Raw genomic sequence first — 26,664 nt, forward strand, 5'->3', positions numbered from 1 at the left:
TTCCAGGAGTGTGCGTGGCCTCCTCCTCCCTGTCTGCGCACATCTTCACCCTCGCTGTCCAGGTTCAGTCCTGGTTCTGCCATCGCTCATTCCACAGACCTCCACAGGGAGGCCATCCTTTCCACAGGCCCTGGCCTCTGTGACCTGGAATTGCATGAGCAGGTCCTGAGCCTCAGGGGCACTGGGAGGTAGCCAGAGAGGGCTTCCTGGCTGATTTCAGGTGGTAGGCGTGGAGTCAAGACAGGGCTGGGTAGGAAGAGAGTCCCCCCACATCTCTTCTGGTTGAGGGTCAGTGAGTATCCAGTGTTGAGAGGTCGGGTCTCAGGTCTCAGCTGTGGCCTGGGTATGAGGCTCCTGCCCCTCAGTCTCTATCTGAAATCTCTGGGTGCCCAAAACTTGTATGAAGTCGTTCAGAGGGGCTGTACTCACACTTCCTGGTGACCTAAAATTTCTGAGATGTAGAAAGGGCTAGAAGGGGCAGACAGGGACACAGGAATAGACAGAAGAAGAGTTATTTGGAGAGAGATTTGGGAAGGCAAGGAGAGCACCACTGACGTGTGTGCGCACATGCACACACACCTGAGGAGCTGAGCTGACCTGGGCACCTGGCAGACAGACCTATGGAGGCTGGGAGGCAAGGGGAGTTAGGGCCCAACCAGGGCACCCAGATACTAGTACTCTTGTACCTGACTTGCCTCCCTACCAGGGATCTGGGACAAAGTCCTAGGCTGGTGCAGAGCTTGGTAACAAATAATTAATTTCCTTTCCATGTGACATCTCTGACTCAGGCCTTTTCCTGTCCTGAACAGCAACATACTTGCTTAGGTCTGAACCAAAGAAGTTGCTCAGGGCTACCCATGGCCTCCGCAGGGTCAACCTGAGTCTGTTTTGTGGCTCCAGGCCCTTCTTGTAGGCTCCAGGTAAGTGGGGTCCAGAGGAGCCCTGGGACTTGAGCACAAATGGGAGGGACAAGGTGGTGGTAGGCCTTTGTGTGAGTGCGTGTGTACCTGTGCCATGGGTCTGACAAGGTATGTCTGCTTGGACACATTTGGGAATCTATTATGACTTCTGCAGGCGACCTGTGACCATGTGATCAGAAGGGACAGGAAGTCCACACCCCCCCAAGTGCCCTGGGAGCACTCCCTGCATGGGAGCACCCCCTGCTCCCCTAGCTTCCCTTCCTTTACCTTCCTGAGAGGTGAGAAAGCCAGGCTTCCTGCAGCGAGGGGAGTGGGCTGCCTGACCAGCTGTGTGTGGGAGCCTCCAGTGACTCAGCCGGGCAGGGGGTGTTTATGAGCAGCCGAAACGGCTGTAAAAGTGGCACCTCAGTTCACTTATGGCCTGGCCATCCCCTCCCCTACCGGCCCCTGGCCGTGAAAAGCTTCCGGAGGAGCCTGGAACCAGAGAGAGGTCTGGGAAACAGGCTTGGGCTTGGGAGGAGGCTCAGCCAGAGGTCAGGGTTCAGCCAGGGGTTAGAGGTCAAACTGGGATAAGGACTCAGCCTAGGGATAAAACTCAGTCTCGGGTCAGGGTGGAAATGGAGATTCCGGCAGATTTTATGGCTAGGATTAGGGAGACAAAATGGTGAGTTGCCCCCAGGCTGGGGCAGGAGATTTTCTGAAGGAGTGATTCCAAGTGGCAGAGAGCAGAACCTGTGTCTTTCCTGTTTATGTCTGGTACCCAGCCTGGCCTCAGGGCCTGTGTACTTTGGCCAGAGCCCTACTCAAGGTGGCATGGTGGCAGCAGAGGCCTGTCAGCCTAGGGCTGCTACATCAAGTCCAGCACCTGCTCCACTTCTGAGCTCCAATGACACTTTGGCTCCTCCCCTGGGCTCCAGGGATTAGAGAGGGAGACCCCACAGGGATTCACACCCACTCCCCACCCCCAACCAGGCCTTTCCAAGGCCATTGAAACTGACCTGAGACTGACCAGAAACTGACCCTGGGCCCTGGGGCTTGCCTGTCAAAAAGAGCAGGTTAGCTATGCCAGGCACTGGGGTGCCTGCTACCAGTTAATGTGTGACACCCCACCCCCATGGTGGTACTTTAACCAGAAGCCTGGGGGTGAGTTAGGGGGTCAGTGGCCCCACCCACAATGGTGGAATGTCCAACAGTGGACTCTGGAATGAGGGACATGAGTTATGGCTAAGGGAACACCCTAAGAGTCCCAGAGCCCATCAGGCCCTTCTGCACCCTATCCTCAAGCTGACCTTCCCAAACACAAATATTGTTTCCAATACTTGAGCTTTCTGATGTCAGGTCTAAGAGGGAGCTCCCTATTACCCCCCTAATTTTACATCTTAGTGCCCCTAATCGCTCCATGAATGTTTTCTTATTAGCAAGGGCTGGGGGTGGTCAGCAGTCATCCAACCTTAAAATTTAGAATCACTTAGAAACAGAGACATAAAACTGAGTGCATCAAAATGCAGCACTGAAGAGCTAAGACTGTTCTTTAGATGCCCACTCTGGGTACCTGGGCCTCTATCCCTGTTCCCAGTGAGCCCACCCCAGGGGTCAGCCCTCCCCCACCAAGTAAAGGAGGGGGGACACAGGGAGGCAGGGATGTCCTTTACCCGTTTGTGTGGGCCAAGCAGAGAAAGTTACAGAGGCAAAGGTAGGGAGCGAATATGGGTAGAAGGATAAGACCTGTTGGAGAGTGTCATCTTTGAAGGAAACTGCCTCAAACAGTACAGTCCTTAAACACTAGGACAAAGGGCACTTGAGGGCACGGGGACAGGGAGAAGGCTGTGCATGAAGACAGCCATAGGGACAACACTGGAGTTTGAGCCCAGAGGAGAATGGGTTTCCAGGAAGGTTGGCTCCGGCAGGGCTTGAGTGTGGAGACCCATTCACACTGAGAGCAGGAGTCATCCCCAAATTGTGAAGAGCTTGAGGGTGTTGAGTTCAATTTCTCAGGCTGAATTTGGGGAGTCCCCAGAGCCCATGGGTCTGGGTCTGGACACCCACTGAAACGGTTAAAAACTGCCCTAGGAATAAACTGGTCAACTCCCCATTTTACAGATGAGGCAACTGAGGCCGAGAGAGCAGGACAGTCCTCGTGCCCAGGACACACAATCGGTAAGTGTGAAGCAGGGACTCCACACAGCATCGCTGATTTTTCCCGTGGTCCCCGCAGTCACAGTAGCTTCCTCTGGGCCATCCTTAGAGCCCTCTGCCCCAGACACCCCCAGGCCCTCCTGCCCCTCAGCATCCCGTCCGCCTGGGTACAGAGAGATGGGGCAGGTTGGGGTCCTCGGCTGAGACTCCTCTTGGAGCTCCAGCGTCACCTCTCAGGCTGGAGCACGCAAGCCCGGCCCCCGCCCCCAAAGACTCCTCCCTCCAGGCCCCCCTGGCAAGATGAGGGTCCCCGGGGGGCAGAGGCCGCTAAGAGTGTTTGGGGGCCTAAAGGGGTGCGAGAGGAAAGCATCGCCCGAGGGTCGGGGGTCCCGGCGGAGTCCTGGGTCTCGCAGTGTGGATCGACCGGGTGGAGTCGGGGGCGGAGCCACGAGCGAGGCCCGGCTGGCGCCTGGAAGGGTCGAGACTCCGGGAGACCCGGGCCCCGGGAGCGGGGGAGAAGGGGGCTGGCAGGGGCGGGTCCAGGGCGCCGCAGCCCGGCCCGCTGGGGGAGCTACCGCGGCTGGGGGTCCGGGCGCGGGCGGCGCGGGGCGGGGCAGGAGGGCGGTGGCGAAGCGCGGCCCGGGGCTGGCGGCCGCGCAGCCTCCCGGGGACCCCCCGTCCAGCCCCGGGCCTGCCCCAGCGGGAGTCCCGCGGGCTGACAGCGCCGCGCCCAGGGCCCGCAGGCACCTCGGAGGGAGAGGGCCGGGTGACCCGGCGCGGGCTCGACGATCAGAAAAAATAGCGTCTGCGCCTCCGCGGAGAAGTGAACTCCGCCGCGCGGCGTCCCGGGCCCCGTTCCCGGGCCGCGCTGTCCGCGCTCCCGGCCCCGTCCTCTCCACACCCCCGTCCCGCCGCCGGGTGACCCCGCGGCGCCCCGAGAAATGCCTCCGGCAGGGGAGCGGCGGGCTCCGCTCGGGCCCTCCACACCCCCCGGTCGGTGACGCCGGGGGGCGGCGGGCGGGCGGCCGGGAGCGCGCGGGGGAGGGACGGGCGCCGGCCGGGGGAGGGGAGCGCGGACGCCCGGCGAGGGACGCGCGCGGCGGGCGGCGGCTCCGGGCGGCGGCGGGTGGGGGGCGCTGGAGTCCAGGCCGGCCAGGGGGATCCCGAGAGCTCCATGAAGCACCCCCGGGGCCGCGGACGGGGCGCTGTCCTGGGGAGACTGTCGGGGGATCCCCGACATCCATGGCTAGGCGGGGGCCGCGGCGGCGCGCTCGGAGTAAGTCGGGGCCGGGGCCGGCGCCGAGGGTCGGGGGAGCGGCGGGCGGGGGCGACCCCGCGCCCGCCCCGGGCGGGAGCCGGGGGGGCCGGGCGGTCTCGGTGTCAGTCGGCGGCGCCTCCCCGGAGCCCGGCGGAGCCGCCAGCCGCGCGCCGCTCTTCTCTCCGTGGCTTTTTTGGAAACTTGCAAATGTTTTCGTAGCGAGTGAAGGGGGAGGGGAGGGAGGGAGCGAGGGAGTGACCGAAATGGAGCTCGGGGCTGCTGCGAGAGCGGAGGCCAGGGCCGGGGGAACGAGAGACGGACTGACAGACCAGCAGACAGACAGGCGGACAGACCGCGCGTCCCGGCCCCAGGCGCGCTCGGGCCGCGCGGGCGCGGGCGGGGCTCGCCCCCAGGATGGGGAGGGGGTGTCGGCGGCGCCCGCCGCGGGCGAGGGTCCCCGAGGGGGCCGCGGCGCGGGGAGCTGCGGGCCGACCCCCGAAGGACCGCGTCGCTGCAGACTTGGGGCCGCTCACCCGGGCTGCGCGCCCCGGGCGGCTCGCAGCGCGCCCCCCGCCCGCTCCTCTCGGCTTCCGCGCCGGCCGCGGAGCTAAAAATAACCGCCGGGCTAGCCCCCCGCAGACCGCGACCCCAACCCCTCCCCCGACCCCTCCCCCATGGGCGTGGGGCGAAGCCGCAGCTCCCAATTCCCCAAAAGAAAAAAAAAAAAGAAAGAAAGAAAGAAAGAAAAGGCGGCGCGGGGGGGTGGGGTGGGGGCGGGCCGGGGGCGGGGGGCCCGGCCATATGGATGTGATTTCTCCGCTCCGAGGCAGACGGGCAGCTCCGCAGCGCTCGGCGCCCGCCCGCCGGCCCGGCCGCCCCCCCGCCCGCCCGCCCGCTCCCTCGCGCCCGCTCGCTCCTCGCCAGCCCTCGGCGCATGGGCCCCGCGCCGGGCCCCGGGGCCTCGGGTTGCCGGGCCGCCGGGGTCCCCTAGACCAGGGCGTGGGCGGGGCAGCCCGGCCTGACACAACTCTGCACCCCACCACCACCACCAGGGCCGGCGGCGGCGGCTGCCCCGAGGGACGGGGCCCTAGGCGGTGGCCATGGGGGCCGCCCGGATCGCGCCCGGCCTGGCGCTGCTGCTCTGCTGCCCGGTGCTCAGCTCCGCGTACGCGCTGGTAAGTGCCCCTGCTCCGCGGAGAGGCTGCGGGCTTACCGTGGGGTTCCCGTGTGGGGTTCAGGAGGCAGCCTCTCGGATTCCCCGAGTAATCCGAACTTTGCGGGGGGGTCCCCTGGGTGTGGGAATCCTCCGTGCCTGTTTCTCTGGAGTGTCTGGACTGATATTCTAGATGCTCCAGGTCTCTCCATTACTGAAGTCGGTGTTTGGGGTCTCAGGTCTGGAATTCTGTGGTTGGGGTTCTCCTGTCTTCTGCTTCTGTGAGCACCGCTGGTCCGTTTGTCTCCCTGGAAAATGACGGCGTGACCTAGCACAAAACTTTGCTCTGGTGGCCTCTCTTCTGCAAGTATTTCTTGCAATCTGGAACACAGGGCTATGGGTCTGAGGTCAGAATCACCCAGGCAGGGGGTAGCATTTAGAGGGCCACTTTACCTCTCAAGATTGCATGGGGTACACACACAGGAACTCAGCTTTACCTAGAGTGGAAACTGCCTAGAGAGGCAGGTGTGACGTGACCCGGAGGAGGAACGGTGGTCTCCTGGAGACTGACCGCAGACCACTGAGTCCAGCGAGTAAGGGGACCTCTGGGAGGATGGGGGGGGGCGCCCATCTGCACCTTCCTGAGAGTGGAAGCGGAGAGAGTACCAGAGGGAGAAGAGACAGGAAAATAAGGCCAGAACGAGGAGAAGGAGAGACAAAGGGGCATGAGCTGAGAGTTCTTCAGAGCAGAAGGAGTGGACAGGCCAAGTATAGCAAATAGAAATGCGGAGAGGATGACAGAGGCCAGGACGTGGGAAGGGACAGCACCTCCTCATCCTGGGCCGTGGTCTGGGGACCATTACCTGCAGTAAGTCAGCTCCCCCAGCAGCCCTGGCCCAGGGGAGCAGCCCATTGCTGAGGAGGCTGTCTGCCTGTGTGTCTGGCTTAAAGGGCCCTGCTGCTCCCAGGTGACAGCATCTGCCTTCTAGAGAGACTGTCAGGCAGCCCCCCTTGATGTGCTCTCCACTCAGGTAGACACCCGGTGAGAAAGCAGGAGCTCTGGGATTCCCATAGCTCGGCCTAACGCCTGTGAAACATTGGGCCATCCCTCTCTGCACACCTCAGTTTCTCCATCTGTAAAAAGACAGCAAGAAAGAGACCTTTGACTAAGAATCCTCCGATTTGAGGCTCTCGTTTCTTCTATGGGCCTCCACACCTCCATTCACCAGTGCTCGTGCCCTCTCTACTTTGGCTCCCCAAAGTCAGGCACACTGAGTTTCAGAGAGGCTCGGCACTCTGCAGAGGCACTTCAAACCCTGGTGAAGGGCAGGGTCTGGAGCTCACCCTCCCTGCAGGAAGGACACCTTTCCCGGGCCCTCTCCAGGGCAGGTGAGCAGAGCCGCTGTGCGGAGCCAGCCAGCGTGGCTCGTGTGTATGTCCTGTGCATGGGACTGTCAGGAATACAGAGTGGGGGCGAGTGCCCTTGGAGTGTGTCTGTGCATCAGGGCAGGGCTCTGTAGGACTCTGGACCTGGTGTTCTCTGGGCCTGCGTGAGTGTGATCTTACATGTGACTGAAGAAGCTGTCGGCACATGATTTTAGGAGTATGGTTGTGTGTATGTGTGAACACATGAACCCAAGTCTGTTGTTTTCTTATTTTTATTTAATAAATGTTTCTATAGTGTTTTCTACGTGCTAGATACTATTCTATGCATTTTATATATTGACTAATTTAGTCTTACCAACAAACCTCTGAGAAAGGTTCTGTTATTATCCTCATCTTCTAACTGAGCTAAGTCATACAACTTTTAAGAACATTATTTATTGCGTGCCAATCAAACACCTATCCTGTGCCTCTATGTGAGGCAGAGGGTAGAGGTACCCAGAGCCCCCCACTGATCTCAGGGGAACACATAGAGAATTTCCGGGACTTAATCCTGGCCCAACGCTGAGGGTCAGGCAGGAGGAGGAATGGCCAGGACCAGGTCTGCCCTGGGACTTTGGGGGGGCATCGACTAGATATTCAAGTCATGAGCACTGGACCCTCTCTGGCTTCAGGGCTAAAAGATACTGCCCAAGGGTAACCTAGTGCCCTGTGGGTCCCCTGGGCTCCACTACAGCCATGAGAAGCTGAGAGCCTGCTGGCTCCCTCCCAGCTCAGGGATTGCCACTCATTCCTACAAGCCCACCAACTGCAGCTGAAGCCCCTGTCACCAAACCTGGATGCTGCCTGTCCAGTGGATTCCAGGATCAAGCTCCCATCTCCAGGGAACTCACAGTTGGGAGGCCAGAAAGTGTCCCACCGGGAGGACGCTGACCAGACTTGGACATTTTATCTTTTACCTTACGGGGAAGAGTAGCTGTGAGGCCAGGGGTCAGGTGGAATAAAGTGTGGCAGAAGGGATGGGCCCAGATTGCTAGTGGGGCAAAGGGATCATCCTAACCTTGGGGATGCCTGATCCTAAGGACATCACCAGCATGTACATTAACTGCAGTGAAGTGGCTGAAGCTAAGCTTGGGGGGCCGGGGCTTTGAGTGTAGAAGTAACTGGCCTTGGAGTCAGTCTCAGGACAAATTATGGTGCTTTGGAGTATAGGGAGCCCTCCTAGCCTGCTCCAGGGGCAACTCGGCTCTTCTGAGCACTTTTAAAGACAGAAGGAACCAACATGTACTGAACGGTGGCTTTCCCCAGATCCTGAGCTAGAAACTGTCAGATGCTTTCTCATTCCAACAGTAACCAGCCCATTTTACAGGAAAGGACTCAGGTTCACAGGGTGAGTCTGTGCCAGAGGTGGGACTCAAACCCAAGTTTTCAGACTCCAGCACGGAGCTGCTTTCTCCAAAGCAGGATGAGGGCTCTTGCTGGCAGGAGATCCCCATGCTACATTCTGGGTTTTCTCTTTCTATTCCTTCTTTTTCCAAAAATATCCTGTTATTTTCCTTTTACTTTCTTATTTTTAATTTCAAAACTAATACTTGAATGTGTTCTTTCTCATACAAGTCAAATAAAATACAGATTAAACAGAAGTCATCCTTGATTTCTGCCAAACCCCTCCCCCCTTCTAGAGAAAACAATTTTTAACAATCTGGATGGGGGATATCCTCCCGAACCTTTTCTCTGTGTTTCCAAAAGGTATCTTTTTTGTGTATATATAAAGTAGATAATTTTGTTCTGTTGTTTTCTGATTGTTTTTTAAATAAATGGAATCAGTTTGTAGATAGAGCTCAGCCATATGCTGAGTCTTGAAGGTCTTCATGTCAGTAAATGTAAGTCAGTATTTTTTAATGCTGCATAGTATTCCAAAACGTGGGCATCGTTAAGCAGTTACTAGCAATGTACATTTAGATCGTTTCTGCATCATTTTCATTTGTGCATGTATGTGTGCATATAGTATTCCAGACTGTGGCAGGGAAGCTCCTTGAAATGCCCTCTTGTGTCCCCACGTGACCATTTCCCTGTAGGATATTTCTAGATTCTGTCATTCCTGGGTGTGAGAACACGCACATTTTTTATTTTAATAGGCACGGCCACATTGCCCTCTAAAATGCCTGTGTCGGTTAATACACCACCAGTAACTGGAAGGGTCTTTTCCCCACATCCTTTATCTCACAGGATAGTATGAATATTCTTTTCACCTTTGCAGCTCTAATAGGTGAAAAATGGTGTCTCTAGTCATTTTAATTTGCCAATTACCAGTGAGTTTTGGGATTTTACAATTGGTTTCCTGTCCATCTTCTAAGAGCTTGCTCAGAGCCATCACCCATCTTTCTGTGGGCTGTTTGTCTTTTTCGTATTGATTTGTTGGAGCTTTTTATATCACCTGCCCATAAACACTGTCCCAGCCCCCAGCACTGGAAACAGAGCAGGAGGAGGGGGGCTGAGCCCTCCCTAGAACTTGGGTTTTCTTCGGAATGTTTTAATGAGGCGTCAAGCAGCCTCCCCCAGATTCCTGTTGTGGGCCTTCTGGGGACACTCCCTGGTCCGGCCACCGCATCAGGAAGGCAGTGCTTTCAGAGAAAGAGTCCCCAGGAAAAAGAAGGAGTGGGTGGGGATTTTGCAGCCCCCTGAAATTGAGAAATACACTGTGATTGGGAGAGGAAACGAAGTTTTGCTCAGATTTTCAAAGACATTGGAAACCTCCACACTTAAGAACCCCAACTCTGGCGCCGGCTTCTTGCCTGAGATAAGACCTGGCAGATCCTGCTCTGTTGACCAGACTTTGCTTAGATTAAGCCATATCATCCCTCTGGGCCTTGGACCTCCAGCCCAGGTGAGGCAGCTTGTGAAGATCCACAGGGTCCTAGCAGCCAACTCCGCCATCCCAGGCTCCATCCCACCGCCAGCCCTGAGGCGTCCACGCTGGCCAAGATGAGAGGCAGGCGTCACAGTGCCTCCCCCCACCCCAACCCCTCCCAGTCCTGAACACAGGCAGCCTGTTCAGGAAGGCCTGGCCAGGGGGAGGAAAAATCAGCACTTGTCAGTGGTGGCGGGGCAGCAGTGTCCCCGGCAGGGAGCCCGTCTCAGCCTGCTTGGGCCAGCCGGACGGATGGAGGGCAGCGAGGGGCGGGGGGGAGCAGTCCCCAGCCAGCTGGCATGGGAGATAGTGAGGGGTGCCAGCACAGGTCCCAGTAATGGAGCCCGGAGAAGAGGTGCAGGAAGGCCAGGAGGTCATGAGGGGGTCTCCTTTTAGCCAAGGAGTTCGCTCCTGCCTTTTCTGGAGGTACAAACTCTCCTTGCTCCAAATACCAGGATGCGACTGTCTTCTGCCCAGCTCGAGCTGAGCACAAGCTGCCACTGGCAGCACCAGCTCTCTCTGATCACCTCTGCTTGTACCTTCGCCCCTAAATTACCTTTGAGGAAGCTGCCTTAGGTGTTCTGAAAGGGACCCCTGCTTGATGCAGTGACGCATACAATCCAGGACTCCGGAGAGCTGGGCTGGAGGCTGGCACTGCCGGAGTCATGTGGCTGGGTGCCTCCTCCTTTCCTGCCCTTCCTCGGTGTCAAGCAGCCCGTAGCTCCAGTGCCGGCCCTCTTCTTCCTAATTGTGACTCTCGGCCCCGTTGTCCCTGTTTATAAGCTGTGGTGAAGGTGAAGGCGATGTGGTTAAAGCTCCAGGGACAGTGATTGGTGCCAACAGAGGGCTCTCGTGGGGCAGGAGAGACTGGCCTCGTCCAGGGATACACGGGCAGATCTGCCTTCTGTTGAGGTGAGCGAGGAGGCTTCCCCCAGGCTGCCAGGCTGAATTCAGTCCGAGGGATGGATGAGATGCCCCAAAAAGGCATCCCGAGGCTAACCCCAGGCAGTGGGAGAAGCCCCTTTTGCAGAGGCAGAGGTGTCAGCAGCTGAAGAACGGTCCCTTGTGCGTCCTCCTTAGTTTTGCCTGGAGGAGAATTAGGCATGTCTGGGATCACAGACAGCAAATGTGTGGAATTTGGCAGTTAGGAGGGGAATTGAGAGGAGTGGCCCTCACTGGCCAGTGGCATGGAACGAGCTCCCTCCACCGCATCGCACCGTTGCGACCCTCGTACCTGCATCTCCGTCACCATCACCAACCATAGCGCTGCCACCTCGCTACTCTCACCTCTACCCCCACTGGGACCTCCACTGCCCTCTCTGGCCCCAATGCCAACCTCATTCAGGTCTCCCTGGGAGCTGAATTAGAAGAAGCTGCTTGCCCCTGTCGGGGGAGGAGCAGCAGCAGATGGCTTTTCTCTTCCTCCGGGTTTCTGGACTCAGGAAATGAGAAACACAACCGGGCCTCTTGACCACACACTACCCTGTCCCTGGGATAGCAGCTTCTGTGTTTGTAAATAACCAATTAGCTTCCAGCCCCCACCTGCACCTTGCCTTAGCCCCACAAGCCCCACCTCAACACCCCCTGTTCCCTAGCTCAGGAGGTCATCACCTCCTCCCCTGCGTGTTCACAACTGAACACCATATGCATGTGTGCACACAGGAAGCTGAGCTGGGGGGTTGGATGTGGGTCAGCCTGCTATGGTGGAGCACAACCTTTGCATTCAGAAAGCCTGACCTGTGGCACGGAAAGGCCGGATTGAAGGCAGAGAGACTGGAGGCAGGAAGATCCAGGTTGAACTGGGGCAGCAACAGTGAGAACAGGGCTCTGCGACAAAGCAGACCAGCCTAGGCCCAGTGGTTAAGGAGATGAGGGAGAGGAAAGCAGGCAAAGGGTGTGTGAAAATTCTGGAAACTGGGAGAATAAGGGCAACACAGAGGAGGAGGGCAGGTGGGGAGACAGGGAATTCCTTTACAGGTACTTTGAGTCTGAGGGTCCATGTAGCACCCAGGAGTGGCATCCAGGAAAAAGCAGGATGGGCGTCGTGGGATGGGGAAGAGCTTTCAGGTGTGAGGATGGGTAAGGTCAACCCCCAAAAGGTGAAATAAAATGCCCCCCACCCCAGGCTTTGCCCAGACCTGTGTCCTGTCTACCTGACCAGACCGCTCTCCTGCATACTGTCACACCCATTCTCTATTCCCACATCAGAGCAGGGGCAATGCCATTTGTCCTGGTGTGGGAGTCACATGGTGAAAGTTTCCGAGGGGACAAGCTTTGGGAGCTTTCCTACCTCCAACTACACCCCCATACTCACATATCTAGCCTCCTGGACTCACCAACAGTAGAGGTGGTTAAGTCAGCGGAAATCATGTCACCCTAACCCAAAAAGTGGGTGTTGCAGGGCACCTGGCACAGGGCTGGGTGGCCCCACCAGTGTTGGATATGGACCACTGACCCCCGGCCAAGGCCCAGCCCAGTGTGCCTGTCTTCATGCCTGAGATCCTAGATCATCAGACTCTCCGGATCTAAAATGATACAAATCTGAGTCCTCTACACCACTAGCTGGGGCAAGATTCAAACTGCAGAGGGAGAGAGGCTGATGGGGCAGAGAGGGAGAGATAGCGCAGGTCACCAGGCCTGGAGGAGAAACAGAGCTGCCATCCCAGCCCCTTTGCTCCCAGGGCAGAGGAGAGGCCCTTTTACTACCTCCACACCTAAACTTGGGAGGCCTCGCCATGATCTTAAATAATAGTGTAAGGGGGGCAAAATAGGAGTCACTGAAATAGCCTCCCGCCCCTAAGTGCCAGACACACCTCATCCAGCTGGCCCTCCTGTATTCCCTGCTCCCAGTCGTCCCTCGGGTCCTGTCTCTCATCAGTCCCTCACTATGGCGCCCTAGATTCAGTCACCTACCCAGATAATCTTTCCTACCACCTAGGATGGGGTCACCCATGCTGCCCAGCAGCAGGATGGGGGTAGGGCACCACCAGAGGGAGGAGCCATGATTTGGTGCTAATAACAGTAGCAACAATAGCCAACAGCTTTCCCTGGGTCTCACTCCTGCCCAGGCTTTTCATGCAGTGCCTTATTTAATCCTCACAACAGCCCTATTTTATCCTGATTTTATAGGTGGAAAACTGAAGCATAAGGGTTAAGCAACTTCCCCAAAGACAATAAAGCCAGTCAGTTTTCCACCAAACTCAAGAACTGGTGGCCGAATCTCCTCGGACAAGGAGAGGGTGCAGCCGGGGGTGGGGGTGTGGGGGGTGTCAATGGGCATTTCAGGCAGGGGTGTGCTTACGTGGAGCTGCCCTTCTCTCCTGGGGAAGTGTGTCCTTGAATCGGGCTTGAATGCCTCTTGTTGCAATGAGTTCTTCTGTGATGGGGTAACAGAGAAATGGGTCCTACAGTCCAGGGAGGCCAGAGGTGGGACCACCGTTCCTGTGGGTGAACGAAAGAATCTGGAGGCCGTGGGGTCCTGGTCACACATACCTTCCCCTCTCCTGGGCATCCCCAGACCTACTATGGGAGACCCCAAGAATGAGGGTATGCCTCTTCTTGGCCATGGACAGGGTGAAGCCAACAGCAGATTGGACTAACCCCTTGGGCCTCTGAGAATGTCATTCCTGGTCATCACCCAGCTAGCACCTCTGCCCTTTTGCCAGGCTGATAAATGGGCAGTTTTCAACCCGTGACTGCTGGTCTCTAGTCAAGAGCGTCAATGTGACCGTCAGCCACATTAGTGGGCTCATGTGTCTACTGGGAGGTCTGGTACGTCAGCCAGTCTTTGAAGAGTGGTAGAAGCTTCGGTGAATCACGCAGGAGTTCTCCGTCAGCTGAGAACAATATGCTGCATCATCTGTCTCGAGAGGGATGGAGGTGGGCAGAAGAGAGGGAATTGGGAAACGACAAGAAGATTGCAAAGGTGGTGCCAATAGTGCCCACAGGTGGCAATACTGGTGATGGCAGTGATGTTCCTTGTGTCAACTTTGATGATAATAGTGCTGACGGCGCTGATGAAAAAGCCCTGGAGGTGATGGTGGTGGTGATGGTAATGATGTTCCCCCAGTTGCGATGGGGGTGCCGGTGCTTATAGTGATGGTAGCAGTAGTTAGTGCACGTGGTGGTAATGGTGCTGTTGCTGGCAGTGATACTGGGGGCGATGGTGACCACAGCAGTAGTGATGGCTGGGCTGGTGTTGGTCAAGGCGGAGATGGTGGTGGTTATTGGTAGAGATACTAACTGCAAGAAAGGCAACTCAGTTGACTGCGTCCCTAAGGCGAGAGGCACAAACTCCAGGTCAGGCGTGGAGCAGGTCCAAGTTGTCCTTCTCAAACCCTCTCACCTCTGGCTACTTCTTCTGCCCCAGCCTGCTCTGCCTTGGCTGGAGAGGATGGAGGCACTGCGGAAGCAGTCCTTCCTGCGGGGTCCGTGGGCATTGGGGCCAATTTGGATTCCAGAGAAGCATGGACACCCACAGACAGTCACAGGGCATTGCACCCTCAGTTGTACACATGGACATTTACACAAGCATATGTATACATGCATGTTCATAAGCACCTCGGGCTCATATCCAAAATGTGCATGCAATTCCCACGTGCAAACGATGTGGAGACATGAGTGTGCGTGAGTGACACACTGACCCAACAGCATGTGTGCGGCCACTGAAGGGTGTGCCACCATTAACGCGCAGGCGCAGAGAGTCACGCGCCTCCACTAAGTGAAACCAGCAGAACTCAAGTCCAGCCTAACTGGAGACTCCTTGGCCCTGGAAACCCTTGCTGCTGCCACCAAGAGATGCGGTCAATTAATTTCTCCCTGCAGCCAGGCTCCCTAAGCCGCCTGGCAGGCCCGCCCCCACCCGCTGGTGCCCGTCCCTCCCCCTGACCCCCCTGCAGCCCCACCCCCAACCTCCTTCCTTCCCTGCCTCCTCCTGGTTCTCCCTGAAGCTTTACCCTGCGAAGCTCCACAAAGACTGATGTCCCGGCTTTGTCACGGGTGTTTGAGGAGATGCGGCTCTGCCTCTTGAGAGTCTAAGAAGACCCGGCTCTGTTATGTGGAGTCTGAAGGGACAGCCCTGCTCTAGGGCTCAGGGATCCCAGGGGACATGGGCCTGTCCCGGGATTCTGAGGAGATACATTGGGCACTTCTGGAAGCGGCTGGGCTTGGTCACACTGAGCTGTGATCCGGGCAGGATGCTGTCCTCATCCTCTGAATCCCTCTAGCCCTTAGGAGGCTGGAGGCTCAGACCCTCTCCTGTAGCCACCTGCACAGAGTGAGAACACACCCCCAGCCCCAGGATGCTGCTGTTCCCTTCCCTAAGATGATGCTCGTGAATCCCAGTAGGTGGTAGCCAGCGCCTTGGCAGACTGGAAAGAAGGAAAGGAAGAACATTCCAGCTAAGGGAATAGGAGTTGCAGAGACCTGACAGCATCATCAGGACACACAGGGTCTGCTCGGGTGGAGGGCACTTCTAGACAAGGAGTGGGACATGGGAGACTCCCACCCACAGCCTTCATGGGGGTGCCCTGCCCAAGCCAGACCTCCTGCCAGCAGTTTCTCCCCCTTACTCCCTTGGGACAACGAGGGTGGGAGGAGCTGAGGTGCTCACCATTCACTGGGAAGCATGGACTAGAGAGGGCGGGAGTGGAAATTGATGATTCCCAAGGTCCCAGGACACCAGGACACGAAGGAATCCAGGCCTGGTTTGTTTCTCCAAGCGCTCTGCACCTTCCCTCGCCACCCAGGTCCCCTGCAGACAGCCAGGGTCCTGTAAGGACCCATGCTGGGACATTCCAACCCTTTCCCCCTGCCCTTAGGGGAAGGACAGGAGACTGTCAGTGCCTCCGCCAGGGTGTCACTATTGAGCAGGCAGGAGACAGACAGACTTCCTCCCCCTTTTTACCCTTCTGGAAGGGCAGGTTCTATCCCTCAGAGGGCGGCTTCTCCTCTGTAAAATGGGAGCACCCATTTTAAGGCAGATTCCCCACATTCTAGAGTCAGACATTTTGGAAAGGTCCTGGGAGGCTGGCACGGGGTGGGGCACGGGGTGGGGCCTGCAAGTGCTCCTGGGAAGCCCTGCCTGCGGTCTGACCTTTGACTTGATAGGTGGACGCAGATGACGTCATGACCAAAGAGGAGCAGATCTTCCTGCTGCACCGAGCCCAGGCCCAATGCGAGAAGCGCCTCAAAGAAGTCCTCCAGAGGCCAGGTTGGGGCGGGGCCGGTGGCAGGCGGGAAGGCGGGTGGGCCAAACACAGAGGGTCTGTGGGGAAGGCCCGAAGAGGGTGGGGCCAGGGTGCTGAACCAAGTGTCGGCAAGAGAGGGCCCAGATAAAGGGGAGCAAGTCCAAAGCGAGGACTGCAAGTGGGGAGGGTCAGGTGACATTGAAATTAGCAGAATCCAACACCAGGCTGTACCTCCCCTCCCAGGGTGGGGGTCGGTGGTTTGAAGGCAGCTACAGTCGGAATCACCCACAACAAGTTTAGATTTCGTGAAGCAAACCAGGGTCAGGAGATTAGCCAGGGTGCTCACCTGATCTGACAGCTCCTGCCCCCACCTCAGGCTGGTTTCCTTGAGTCCTTTTCCTGGAAGCAGAGAGAGACCAGCCTCATTAGTATCAACCCAAACCTCTGAAGTCTGCTTTATCTCACGGGCCTGGAAGAGGCCCAGACCCTGACTGACAGGCCTACAATTGCAGCTTCCTCCCCTCAGCTGGCTCTTGGACTGTGGAGGGAGGACACTGAGGGACACAAGACATCCTCTGTAGCCCACGGACTTTGCTCACACTCAGGGTTCACGTGGTCTGTGCAGTCACAGCCCTGTCTACATTCTTGCCAGTAGGGATTCCCTGGTGCCCTGCCCCAATCTCATCAGGGCCTGCGGGTTACTCTGGTATGAAACCAGGCCATTTCTTAGCTGTGGAAGCCTGGATGTCCATCTGTGTTCATGATGAGACCCTCTCTTACGGCTCCACCCCATCCTGCTACCTAACCCAACTGACGCCCAAGGGTGCTGGCAGGAAAACAGGCCATTCCTTCCCAGACCAGGGTGTCTACACTCAGCTACCCAATGTTGCCACAAACCGTGACACAGGAGGGCCAGGGAGTCCTGGCTTAGGCTGTAGCTTAAAGGATGCAAGTCAGATAACGAGGAAGACTTTTCAGGGAGGAAGAAAGACCCTAAGCATCCTTCCAGTGGAGAGAAAGGCCAGGTCCCATCTCAGATGGAGAGCCTCCAGGCTTCCTTGTGCAATCTGTGAGCCCCTTACTGGAGTACTTGAAGGCAGGAGACAGGGTAGGTAGACTCGTTTGCCCACCCCTGACAGCTGCACACGCTTGCTCTTGTCTTCCACACCACGTCTTGACATGCATGGCAGTGCTGGGGCCTGGCTTCCTTTGCCCTGGTTACCTTCTCATTTGACATCACTACTGTCTACTTTTGCCATGCGCCCCCTGGTGGGGCCTTTGCTGCCTGTCTGGCTTTGGCTCTGACACTTGGGTCAGAAGATACCACCTCTGTCCTTGTCTTGCCTACATGTACTTCTCAACCCACTAGGTGACCCCACACGCATCTGGCGTTTGCTGCCATTTGAACCCCTTGCTGACAGTCCCCATCCAGTTCTAATGTACTTCCTTACCTGTCATCTCCACTCCCCCAAACAGCCTGGAGTATCAGCAGGGCAGGGGACAACCACATTGTGTGAAAGAGTCTGAAGCAGGAGTGTGCCCCGGTCTCCTGCTGCAGCGTGGCTGACAGCCATAACCGCCCTTGTTCCTCCAGCTGACATAATGGAATCAGACAAGGGATGGGCATCCGCGTCCACATCAGGGAAGCCCAGGAAAGAGAAGGCATCTGGGAAAATCTACCCTGAGTCTGAGGAGGACGAAGAGGTGCCCACAGGCAGTAGGCGCAGAGGTACGTCCATGCTCCCGTGAGTCCTAGACAGGCTGGGGCCCGCCAACCCCCACGGCTCTATCCCCATCTTGTGAGCTCATGCCCCTCGATGCCTGTGAACAGGAAAGCAGGGGAGGAGCTGGGAAGAGACCGAGCTGAGGGGACAGCACATGGAAGAGCGGGCAAGCCGAATGGACTCAGCCCCAGAAGATGTGGGCAGAGAATGCCCTGAACCACCTAGGGCTGTAGTCCTTCCATGGAGATGCCAGAGGGCCAGGGAGAGAGACAGAGGAGTATGACAGAGGCAGAGACTAGGAGGCAGGGAGAGACCCAAGAGACATAGAGACAGAGATCTAGGAGCCGGAGAGGTGGGTGCCAGGAGGCACAAACTAGAGGTCTGGGACACAGGCTACCGGGAGTATCTCGCTATCGCTGCGACAGAGTGAGGTGGGCCACGGAGAGAGAGCAGAAGATGGCCTAGGAGGGGTGGGGTCAGACAGGACGGGACAAGGTGGGGAGAGGATGGGAAGGGAGATGCGGGGTTTTGTTGTCCTTGTTGTCCCTCGGGGAGGTAAGGAGAGACAAATACAGAGCCCAGGCTGCAGCCACAGGGCCAGTTTGAACCGGCTGGGTGGGCAGCAGATTCCAGATGGGCCACATCTGGGAGGCTGTGGTCACCATGTGGCTCCCCAGGGACCAGAGGGAATTGAGGGCCTGGCCAGGCGGGGCTGGGAATATAGTGCCCAGGACAGAGAGCCTTTCACCAAGCTGGGGCGGGTCCAGCCATCAAGGCAACCTTCCAAGGTGGCTGGAGAGTCCTGTGGTTGGAGCCCTGCTGGGGGAAGAAGGGAGCTGGGGGTGGCGGCAGGGGATGGTGGGCTGTGGAAGAGCCAAAGGCTGAGGACCCTCCAAGGTCACTTAGTGTCTCTGCTTCGAGATACTGTCAGCGAGATGTGTCACCTGCCTCGAATCTCAAAATTAGCGCTTCTATTTGGGGGATATCTGTCCCCAAGAGCGGTAGCAGTTTATAGCAGGTGCTGTTGGAGGCACAGGCCAATATGTCAATCCCAAGGTCTTGGAGAAGAAACGGAAGTACAGAGAGAGTAGACACATGCATGAGGTCAGGAGCTCCGCAGGAGCCGAGCTGGCCCTGGAAACTAGACTAGCCCCCTGTCCATGATCCCAGCCCAAGAGTCACTTTGGGATCTATGCCCAGCTGGAGAGTCAGTCTGGGGAACTTGCCCTTCTCCGGGGACACCTGCAAGGTGGGTGCAAGAGCAGAGAGAAAAGAGATGTCTGGCCTGGGGCTGAGCACTTGAGACCAGGGCCCTGGGCTTTGTAACCTCAGCAAGTCACTCACCTCTGTTGGCCTCCACCAGCCAATCTGGAAAACAGCCGGCACCAGTACCTTCATACAGGGGCTATAGTGAACTCGGTGAAGGTGGGTGGGTACAGTGCACAGTAGGGAGTAGGAGCTCAATCCATTCTCTCTAGAATGTTCCTGGCCTGAGTTCTGCAGTCCTGGGGGTTACCTGTCCTTGAGGGAGCCAACAACCATAGGTCTTTTCTTCCCTCTGGGCCACTAACCGTGGACTTGACTGGTATTCCCCACCTTGCTTGTCTGTCTCTGTGGGTGTAGGGCGCCCCTGCCTGCCTGAGTGGGACCACATCCTGTGCTGGCCACTGGGGGTACCAGGTGAGGTGGTGGCTGTGCCCTGTCCTGACTACATTTATGACTTCAATCACAAAGGTAAGGTGGACTGGAGTAGGGTGTGTCCCGAGGGACACAGCTTTGGAGGCCAGAGCTTCAGTGACTCCAGTCCTTCCTGCCTGTCCTGATCCTGCCTTGAACCTGCAGGCCATGCCTACCGCCGCTGTGACCGCAATGGCAGCTGGGAGCTGGTGCCCGGGCACAACCGGACATGGGCGAACTACAGCGAGTGCGTCAAGTTCCTGACCAATGAGACTCGGGAACGGGTGCGAGCCTTTCTCTTCCCGAGCCTGACCCTGGGAAGGCCACACTGCCCCACTGGTGACCCCTACCTTGTTCTGAGTCCTTCAGAAACCTTAACCAGGCCTCTGACCCCTAATCTGATAGCCACACCCTGTCCCAGGGCCCTGACGGTGCCTCCCACCTTCACAGGAGGTGTTTGACCGCCTGGGCATGATCTATACCGTGGGCTACTCGGTGTCGCTGGCCTCCCTCACCGTGGCGGTGCTCATCCTGGCCTACTTCAGGTGGGCGGGCGAGGGGCCGGATGCGGGCTGTGGCCTGGGTGGGGCCGAAAGGGGGGCAGAGATGGGGACCTCCCTTCCCTTCCTCCTCCCCTCCCCTGCTGAGTGTCCGGGTCCACGCTCACAGCCCGACTTGTGCCCACCTTCTGAGCCTCCCCCTGCCCCCACCCACGGTGACGTCCGCCCGCAGGCGGCTGCACTGCACGCGCAACTACATCCACATGCACCTGTTCCTGTCCTTCATGCTTCGGGCTGTGAGCATCTTCGTCAAGGACGCGGTGCTCTACTCCGGCGCCACGCTCGATGAGGCTGAGCGCCTCACGGAGGAAGAGCTGCGGGCCATCGCCCAGGCGCCCCCGCCACCCTCTGCCACCGCCGGCTACGTGAGTGCCCCTCCCGTGCCTGGCCCCTTGCCACCACTGGCTTCGGGGGAGCTCCACACCGCTGTGCCCCCTCACCCTTAGCCTGGCCCGCACCCTCCATGCCTCCTGCTACCACTGCTTAAGGTGACCCACCCTCACCTCGCTGTGTTCCTTTCACCCCTCAGCCCTGCTTCCAGCTCCCACCCCGACTTCCTTCAACTCTTAGGTGTCAGCTCAGGACCCCTAATCCCCCCACCTCTTCACTTGTCCCCTGGCTCTGGCACCATCCCCCCAACACCCCTCAGCCTTGGATGGAAGGTCCTGACCAGAGCCTGCCCCTTTCTCCCTCGCTTGACTAGCGCCCTGTCCTGCCTCACCAGGGCCCACTCCTCCACCCCTCCCCAGCCCAGCCCTGCCCTCTGGCTAACACCTGATACTGACTGGTCTCCTAGGCGGGCTGCCGGGTGGCTGTGACCTTCTTCCTTTACTTCCTGGCCACCAACTACTACTGGATTCTGGTGGAGGGGCTGTACCTGCACAGCCTCATCTTCATGGCCTTCTTCTCAGAGAAGAAGTACCTGTGGGGCTTCACGATCTTCGGCTGGGGTACGCAGGCATGGTGCAGGCAAGGCGGGACCTTGGGTGGCAGGGTCAGAAGGTACCACAGAGGCAGGGTGCCCACACAGCATATCCTGTTCCAGATCTGCCCACCCTTTGTGACGCTGACCCCCTCCCAAGCTCAGGGACAGGGCTTGGCCAGGGTCAGGGTTCACCTGGTGTTGGCTAAGGCTGGGGCTGGGGCTTACCTGGAAACAGATTCACCTGGAGCTGAGGGTCAGCTCAGAGGAAGGAAGGGCGACCCTCAGGCCAAAATTCAGCTCAGGATCAGAATGGGATCTTGGGTCAGAGGTCAGCCTCGGACTGGAGTTGGAATGGGGACCCTCACGCCACCCTGAGCCCTTTCCCCACCAATTCCCTCTTTTCATGGAGCCATCTGTCTACACCACTCTCACCTTGCCCTTGCCTGCAGGGCCCAAGGCCCAGAGCAGCAGGCCCGGGCATCCCCTCTGCAGAATGGGTTGCCGGAGCTCTGTACTCTTCCCCCACAGGCTCTGGGATTGAGTTACCGATAATTGTCCATTATTGTTGGCTGCTCCAGAGCCTGGCTGGCCTCCGGGGCAACTAGCCAGGTTGCACAGGGCTAGGTTGGGTGGCTGGCGCCCTCCCTGCGCTCAGCACCCACTGGCCCTCAGAGCCACAGCCACAGCCTCCTTGCCCCTTGGCACACACTGTGACCTTGACCTCACCCATGACAAGCCCCAGAGTCTGGACCTGGTCCCAGGAACTGACTCAGGCTCTGGAGCTAAAGGGTGTCAGGGTGGGCTGGAAACATCAGATCAGGGAGCACAGAGAACTCTGTGGCACAAGAATGTCACAGCTGCTTCTCACCATAAACCCACCTCTCCCAAGGGTCACTGGGCCTAGAATGAAGTGTGAGGATGGGGAGGGTGAGACCTGGGGCTCCCCTCCTAGAGGCAAAGCTCACTCAGGTGCTAGGTGCCACCTGCACTGACTAGGACCAGGGCACACGGAGGCGCTTCCCTGTAGCTCTTGCGCACATGGAAGGCCATCCCTCACCTCATCTGGCCTCACTCACGGGGCTAGGACCTTTCCACCTGGGTGGGGGAAGTGGTGCGCTGGTACAGAAAATGCGAGTAATAGGCTCCCTCCCCATAGAGAATACCAAAGGGGGACTGGATTGGGCATGGAGAGTTTAGTGATACCTGATTTCACCACATGCCTGAGGGGTGTGTGTGGGTAAGAGATGTAGAACCAAGATAGGGGCAGAGGGCTGAGCTGAATCCTAAGGGCTGGACCTTAGGGGAGGCTATTGGCAACACGTGCCAGAGTGTGGTTCTGTCACCAAGCAGCCCCTGGGCCTAGGATACGGGGGATTAGAGGCAACAATTGGGTTAAGTTGGGGGTCACCAGGAATGGAGGGAATGGGAGCCATGAGGTGGGTTGAGGAAAGAGACATCATGGACAACTCTGACAGTTCCTCACACACTGTCCACCTCTGTGCCCACAGGTCTGCCTGCCATCTTCGTGGCTGTGTGGGTCAGTGTGAGAGCTACCCTGGCCAATACTGGGTAGGTCCTGGTGGAGAAGGGGGTTGAAGGTTTGGATACTAGCCAGAAACACCCCTGGGACCCTTTTCTTCTATGAAGCATAGGAGGGGACCTCCGATGCCCTGACTCTTGTGTTAAGCTGGGTATCCCCTCAGGGTCACAACAGACTACTTCAAAAGAGGCCTGCAAGGGTGACCTCAGAACAGGCCATGTCCAACACTTCCCTGTCCTATGTGCCAGCCGTTCATGTTAGAGCAGACCAGCTTGAGGGCCTCTTTGTGGGCAGGCCCGGGAGGGAACAGGAGGGGGTGGGGGCTAATGCCTCAAACTCCCCCAGGTGCTGGGACTTGAGCTCCGGGAACAAGAAGTGGATTATCCAGGTGCCCATCCTGGCCTCTATTGTGGTGAGCAGGGGTGGCCACTGGGCTGGGTGGGCATATAGACCTTGGGCCCTGGGGACCAACCCCTGACAGGGACCTATCAGAGTCACAGGGCCTGAGAACCAGCTGATCCCAACCCTGTTCAGACGGGGAAAAAAAGGGCCTGAGGAGCCACCAGGAGAGGCAATGGCAGAGCAGAACCTGGGCAGGGCTGTGGGGCCCAGAGTCCTTGCCCCCATCCAGCTAGGGTGCAGCCTGGAGATGCAGCCCTCCCTCACTCCACAGCTCAACTTCATCCTTTTCATCAACATCGTCCGGGTGCTCGCCACCAAGCTTCGGGAGACCAATGCAGGCCGATGTGACACACGACAGCAGTACCGGTGAGCCACACCCACCATGCCCTAGCTCCTCAGTAGGTCAGGGATCACCAGATCCCACCACCATGTACAAAAGGAAAGACCCAAGAGTGAGCCTGTCTCAGGGATAAAACCAGCTCTTCACCCCTGGCTGCTCTGCTCAGCTGGCCAGCTTGGGACTCTGGCCTGTCCAGCAGTGATGGGATCTCACCAGCTGCTGGAGGCCCTGGGAGCACCCCAGAGCCAACCTGGACCATTCGGTGCCTAGCCTTGAGCTGGAGTCTGCAAGGGAAGGACAAACCCGGACTTCTCAAAGAGCTGCTCTCAAGGAGTGTGAGGGACAGGTGGAGAAGGCAGCAGCTCAGCTGGAACCTGAGGAGTGGGCCATGGGGTCGTAAGATTAAGGCCCTAGAGGAGTGAGTGGGTGCCAGCAGAGGGACTAGGAGGTGCACAGGGCCCTGGGACAGGGTGACGATAAAGTTTGTCATCAACTCCAGGGCACCTCAGATCCAAGGGGCCCTATTAACATTTTCCTAGGACAAGTGTCCCCAACTGAAGCGGGTTGTGCTCTGCTGTCCTCCAAGCCTCAGGTCCCCTAGTGGCTTCTGGAGCCCGGGGCTGGAAGGGTGGGAGTGGCATAGTGCCTTTCGAGGGAGACATGGCTCAGCCCTGACCAGCCTGCCCTGCTGGTCCAGGAAGCTACTCAAATCCACGCTGGTGCTTATGCCGCTCTTTGGTGTCCACTACATCGTCTTCATGGCCACGCCGTACACTGAGGTCTCAGGGACACTCTGGCAAGTCCAGATGCACTACGAGATGCTCTTCAACTCCTTCCAGGTGCGCGCCCGGGTCAGGGCCTGGTGAGGGTGGGAGAGTGGGTGGGACATGCGGATGCTGCTCCCGCCCTTGCCAAACTCAGGCTCTGGGCCCTGACACTGTCGTCTCTCCACAGGGATTTTTTGTCGCCATCATATACTGCTTCTGCAATGGTGAGGTAAGGAGGTGGGGAGTGTTGGGGCAGAGCAGGGAGGACACAGAAGAGCTAGGGGGTTCCCCAAGTCCTGTCTCTCCATTCTTCTGCCTGGTTCTCCTTCATTCCTCAAGAACCTCCCTGAGGACATTTTGAAAGCAGAACTTTTTCCGGATGATTCAGGCTCTGGACGTGCTAGAATCTGTAGATTCTTCAATCTGTGGCATAGCCAAGTGTCTTGCCAGCCCCATAGCTGAATTCCCAGTAACCCAGATTGAAGAGCTCAGCCATCCTGGGGCCATTTGAGCCCTGTAGATTCTGTCTATAGCCAGGCACTCTGTTCTGACAGTGATGTGGTTTTACTTGGCCTTGGATTTTCTAGCAATATCCTCATGCCTCATTTTCCATTCAGTGCTGAGTGTTTCAGGGACTGGGATGTGGGTAGTGCTCGGGTGGGGAGGACACATGGCAAAAGGGTTGGGGCACACCTGAAGGCCTGCCTTCCTGCTGCCACCCCAGGTTCAGGCTGAGATCAAGAAATCCTGGAGCCGCTGGACTCTGGCATTGGACTTCAAGCGCAAGGCACGCAGCGGGAGCAGCAGCTACAGCTATGGTCCAATGGTGTCCCACACGAGTGTGACCAACGTGGGCCCCCGCACGGGACTCGGCCTGCCCCTCAGCCCCCGCCTGCTGCCTGCCACCACCACCAACGGTCACCCCCAGCTGCCTGGCCATGCCAAACCAGGGGCCCCAGTCCTCCAGACCACACCACCTGCCGTGGCTACACCCAAGGACGACGGGTTCCTCAATGGCTCTTGCTCAGGCCTGGACGAGGAGGCCTCCGGGCCAGAGCGGCCACCCACCCTGCTGCAGGAAGAGTGGGAGACTGTCATGTGACCAGGGACCCAAGAGTTGGACCTATAGACATGAGGGACCAAGAAATGTGTGGTTGGACAGTTGCCCACTCAATGCGCTGAGGCCAGGAGGACAAAAACAGGAAAAAAAAAAAAAAGAAAGAAAGAAAGAAAGGGAAAAGGAAGCAGTGTGTGGTCTGAACTGGGGACACATTCCATTCCAGCAGGGAAAGGGGCTGGGAGCCTTAGGGGAGTTTGTGGTTCTTGCCTCAGGATGGGGTGTCTGTGAACCACAGGCCAGTCCTTGGGGTGGGGCACAGTCCAGCAGAAAAGGCTGGGCGAGGCTATTTCCTCAGCCTAGAGAGGCTCAGATTTACAGGGTAGTGCAGGGACCCCGTGCACCCACTTGGGAGCTGGGCCCCAGCCTCTCCTTGCCGTCAGCTGCCATCTAGGCTGCGCACACTTATGCCCAGGCTCCATGAGGACCCAGGTTGCCTTTGGTCCAAACTCCTATAGGCCAACCCCCTCCACCTGCCGGTTCCCCAACCACAGTTGGCCAGCACTGGCAGAAAACCCCTCCGGTCTCTGGCCATGTGGCCCTACTGCAAGCCAGTGGCCCTACTGCAGCCCCTTTCTGGCCTGTGGAGGCTGGGGCCACTGGGAAAGCCCTCTGCACAGAACCCCCAGCCCCCACCCTGGACCTGACATGCTTCTAGCAACCAGACAGAGGATGCAGGGATAGTGATGGGCTGGGGTCTCTGCTTTGACTCAGGACCTATGGTCCTGGGGCCTGAGCCTAGAGGGCTGGCTGTGGTGGGGGGCTACAAGACAGCGCACAGCTGCTCATCTTGCTCGACACCCACCCACCACCTTGCTTGGCCCCTGCACCTCTGCTTTGGGCACTGCCCTCGGCCAGGTTCCTTGCCCAAACCTGACAACGTTCCTGCCTCTGGGCCTGCACACAAGCCAATGCCCCTGCCTGGCCCTACTCATCTCCAGCTCAAAGCATCTTGTTCTCCACAGCCTCAGTCTCTGGGAAGTGTTCCCCATCTCCAGCAGCACTCCCCTCATTGGTGAGCTAGGTGAGGGGTCAAGACCATAGCCAGGACCACACACTCACTTAGTGGGTGGGAGGTGAGAGCATATGCGGAGCAGCCTCAGGCCAGCCCTGCCTGCCCTTCTAGATGGGAGGCAAGGCAAACAAAGGTCCAAAAGCCTGGGGCACCCACAAAGTTCCTTGCAGAGTGACCTGCTTAGAATGAGGGGAAACGCCCAGTCCAGGACCTGATGGACGTTGAGCCAAGCTGAGCATCAAGGACTCCTATGAATGTTGGGAGCCACTGGAAGTTGTAGAGAGTAAGCAAACAAGGTCTAAGCAACATTTGAGTCCCTGCTCCAGTGTAGAGACCAGAGGAGGTTACACAGGGGTCAAGGGGGAGGTCTCCCTGTGGGAGGCAGGTGGTGAGGCAGGGAGATAGGGGTGGGAGGACTGTTGGCAGGAAGGACAGTGGATGAGACAATGGTTGGGGGAAGCAGCGCTAAGCAGGACAGACCCTTATTCCACTGCCAGGCTAACTGATGCCCATCTCCAGGGCTCAGAGCCACAGGACCCCCAGGCCCGGGGCCTTCAGGGAAACATTCTGCCCACCTCACAGGTGTCACTGATGCCCCTCGCTGCCTGGAGTCCCAGGCCCCATCTTCCAGATTCCTCCTCGGGTTTC

The 26,664-nt window shown here is 58.0% G+C and overlaps 2 protein-coding genes across 10 annotated transcripts in view; one reads left to right on the top strand and one right to left on the bottom strand.

Annotated features, from left to right (window-relative positions):
• MYL3 (myosin light chain 3) overlaps window positions 1-26,664 on the bottom strand; it is a 53,181-nt gene that overhangs the window by 19,237 nt on the left and 7,280 nt on the right. Inside the window, exons 1-4 of one of the 9 annotated variants that reach the window (XM_054693735.1) lie at window positions 20,696-20,806; window positions 16,296-16,348; window positions 13,063-13,202; window positions 5,528-5,775 (exon numbers count right to left, since the gene is read on the bottom strand). In XM_054693735.1, coding sequence (XP_054549710.1) covers window positions 5,528-5,679 — 152 coding nt within the window. In that variant the 5' untranslated portion in view covers window positions 5,680-5,775; window positions 13,063-13,202; window positions 16,296-16,348; window positions 20,696-20,806. Of the gene's footprint in view, window positions 1-5,527; window positions 5,776-6,330; window positions 6,581-10,317; window positions 10,897-13,062; window positions 13,203-13,361; window positions 14,056-14,716; window positions 14,742-16,295; window positions 16,349-19,017; window positions 19,048-20,695; window positions 20,807-26,664 lie in introns of those variants that run through there. The other 8 variants (XM_054693737.1, XM_054693726.1, XM_037527966.2 and 5 more) reach the window with 8 other exon arrangements.
• On the top strand, window positions 823-25,128 carry PTH1R (parathyroid hormone 1 receptor). Its single transcript, XM_037527934.2, has 16 exons — window positions 823-920; window positions 3,021-3,077; window positions 5,367-5,489; window positions 15,870-15,972; window positions 17,544-17,678; window positions 19,297-19,407; window positions 19,516-19,634; window positions 19,801-19,895; window positions 20,083-20,275; window positions 20,707-20,860; window positions 22,344-22,404; window positions 22,721-22,787; window positions 23,049-23,143; window positions 23,815-23,956; window positions 24,072-24,113; window positions 24,609-25,128. The coding sequence occupies exons 3-16, from the start codon at window positions 5,415-5,417 to the stop codon at window positions 24,984-24,986; spliced, it is 1,770 nt and encodes a 589-aa protein (XP_037383831.1). The 5' UTR covers window positions 823-920; window positions 3,021-3,077; window positions 5,367-5,414; the 3' UTR covers window positions 24,987-25,128.

This window comes from Talpa occidentalis, unplaced genomic scaffold (genome assembly GCF_014898055.3).
Source record: "Talpa occidentalis isolate TD23 unplaced genomic scaffold, MPIMG_talOcc4v2.1 talOcc4.10, whole genome shotgun sequence".
NCBI lineage: Eukaryota > Metazoa > Chordata > Mammalia > Eulipotyphla > Talpidae > Talpa > Talpa occidentalis.

Bases quoted from the DNA above. Each gene is read 5' to 3' on its own strand.
- PTH1R (XM_037527934.2), top strand. From the start codon at position 5,415: ATGGGGGCCGCCCGGATCGCGCCCGGCCTGGCGCTGCTGCTCTGCTGC. The intron at 22,405-22,720 runs GTAGGTCCTGGT...AAACTCCCCCAG, and splicing joins GCTACCCTGGCCAATACTGG to GTGCTGGGACTTGAGCTCCG. The intron at 22,788-23,048 runs GTGAGCAGGGGT...CTCACTCCACAG, and splicing joins CCATCCTGGCCTCTATTGTG to CTCAACTTCATCCTTTTCAT.